Source organism: Puntigrus tetrazona, chromosome 12 (assembly GCF_018831695.1).
Source record: "Puntigrus tetrazona isolate hp1 chromosome 12, ASM1883169v1, whole genome shotgun sequence".
Taxonomy (NCBI): domain Eukaryota; kingdom Metazoa; phylum Chordata; class Actinopteri; order Cypriniformes; family Cyprinidae; genus Puntigrus; species Puntigrus tetrazona.
In genome coordinates this window covers 3023836-3025399 of record NC_056710.1, presented here as the reverse complement: position 1 = coordinate 3025399, position 1564 = coordinate 3023836, and the positions used below count along the sequence as shown (strand labels likewise).

Genomic DNA, 1564 nt, shown 5'->3' with positions numbered 1-1564 from the left:
CGTGACAAGGTGTTAAGACACAAAATGATCGGTCTGTGCAAAAAACTAAACAGTATTTTTATACATTTATTTTACCTCCTATACATCACAATCTCCAGCTGTCCTCAGCACATTCACAACATCTGGCACGTGACAGATATACAGTATACACATAGATATATACATAGATCTTTACATATCGTGGCCCATAGAAACAGTCGCTAATGAGGCATCTATGTCGCCTAGTCGGAAATTGTGGTGTATAAGAGCTAAAAATAAATTATATAAATATTGTTTAGTTATTTTGCACGGACCGATTTCCACTTTTCATGAATAAGACAGTAGGATGGAGACAGGAAATACTACAGGATCAGAACCTGGAGAAAGTACTACAAAGTGGGGATGCCTGAAGCTCAGCTGTGTCAAAGTGCTACTAAGGCAATGGTTCTGACAACATCATCATAATATCTGCATAAAAAAAATAGCAGTTGGTTTTTGTTGACATCTATTTGCATACAGAATGAGACTGAAAACTTTTTTTTTATTTTATGCCATACACAAAGTTAAAACTTAATCTTTCCTAAAACTATTCTTTTAATCATTTGGTAAAATAACATAGAGGCTTCACTTCAGCTTCAAGGCCTTGAGAAATTAAGAAACTTTTAAGAGAGCTGTTCTTTTGTATTGCTTTCTGTTTTATTGTGTTTTCTGTGCTGATATTGACTGTAATCAGCAGCCTGTGAAAGCATATCGACAAAGAACAGGTGCGTGAGTGTGTGTGTTTCATTTTAGTTTTTAAAGGGAAGGGGAAAATGTGACAGCTGTTGCCTAGGCAACCACCTCACAAACTTACATGAACATTTTCACCTGGGCATGTAACAAAAGCACAAATAGCTGAACCTCTGAGATGGATCCTGAAAGGCCTACTGATTTCTGTTCAGTGATGAAGGGCCTATCATAGATGAAAAAACATTTGGGGACAAAAACTCAGGTCATGTAAGCTCATCCCTGCCATTCAGCAACTGTCCTGTTCCTCTTTCTTAATCCTTTCACCGCTCTCCCTTTTGTTTGCAATCATTTTTGATCAAAGCTCAATCACAATCTCTTCCCCCGTCTCCCAGCTGGCAACGTGGGACTCTGATCGTGGGCTGAATGGCAGTCTGAGGGAGAACCGGGCTGAGCATGGCATGCAAGGAATTACTTTGAAAGTGGTGACCTTGCTGGTGAGTATTTCAATAAATCTGCTTCAGCTTCCCGCAGGTACAATCAGTGTGTTACCGATGTTAGGTTTGTCTTACAGTCACTGTAGAATAAAAAGCATGAAATGATTTTCATACGTTAAGTAGGACATGTTCATGGAATAACATTGCTATCAAGCAATCATTTCTCTTCCCCCTACAACACAGCTCTTGATGAAAAATGTTGTTTAAGCCACTCACCCCATTCTTAAGCCTAACCGTGACCTTAATGCTAATATCAATTCTGGCTGGTAGTAATTTCAGGAATGTTTATATGTGTATGCCTATGGTTCTGTAATAATATATGAAAATATGCATTATATGTTAATATGTAAAATATATAATAT

General features: G+C 37.9%; 1 protein-coding gene across 3 annotated transcripts in view; it reads left to right on the top strand.

The window, feature by feature from the left end:
- Window positions 1–1564, top strand: part of LOC122355866 (glutamate receptor ionotropic, delta-1-like) — a 78925-nt gene that overhangs the window by 57954 nt on the left and 19407 nt on the right. For all 3 annotated transcript variants that reach the window (XM_043254449.1, XM_043254446.1, XM_043254447.1), the window contains one exon: window positions 1101–1202. In XM_043254449.1, the coding sequence (XP_043110384.1) occupies window positions 1101–1202 (102 nt within the window). The remainder of the gene's footprint in view (window positions 1–1100; window positions 1203–1564) is intronic.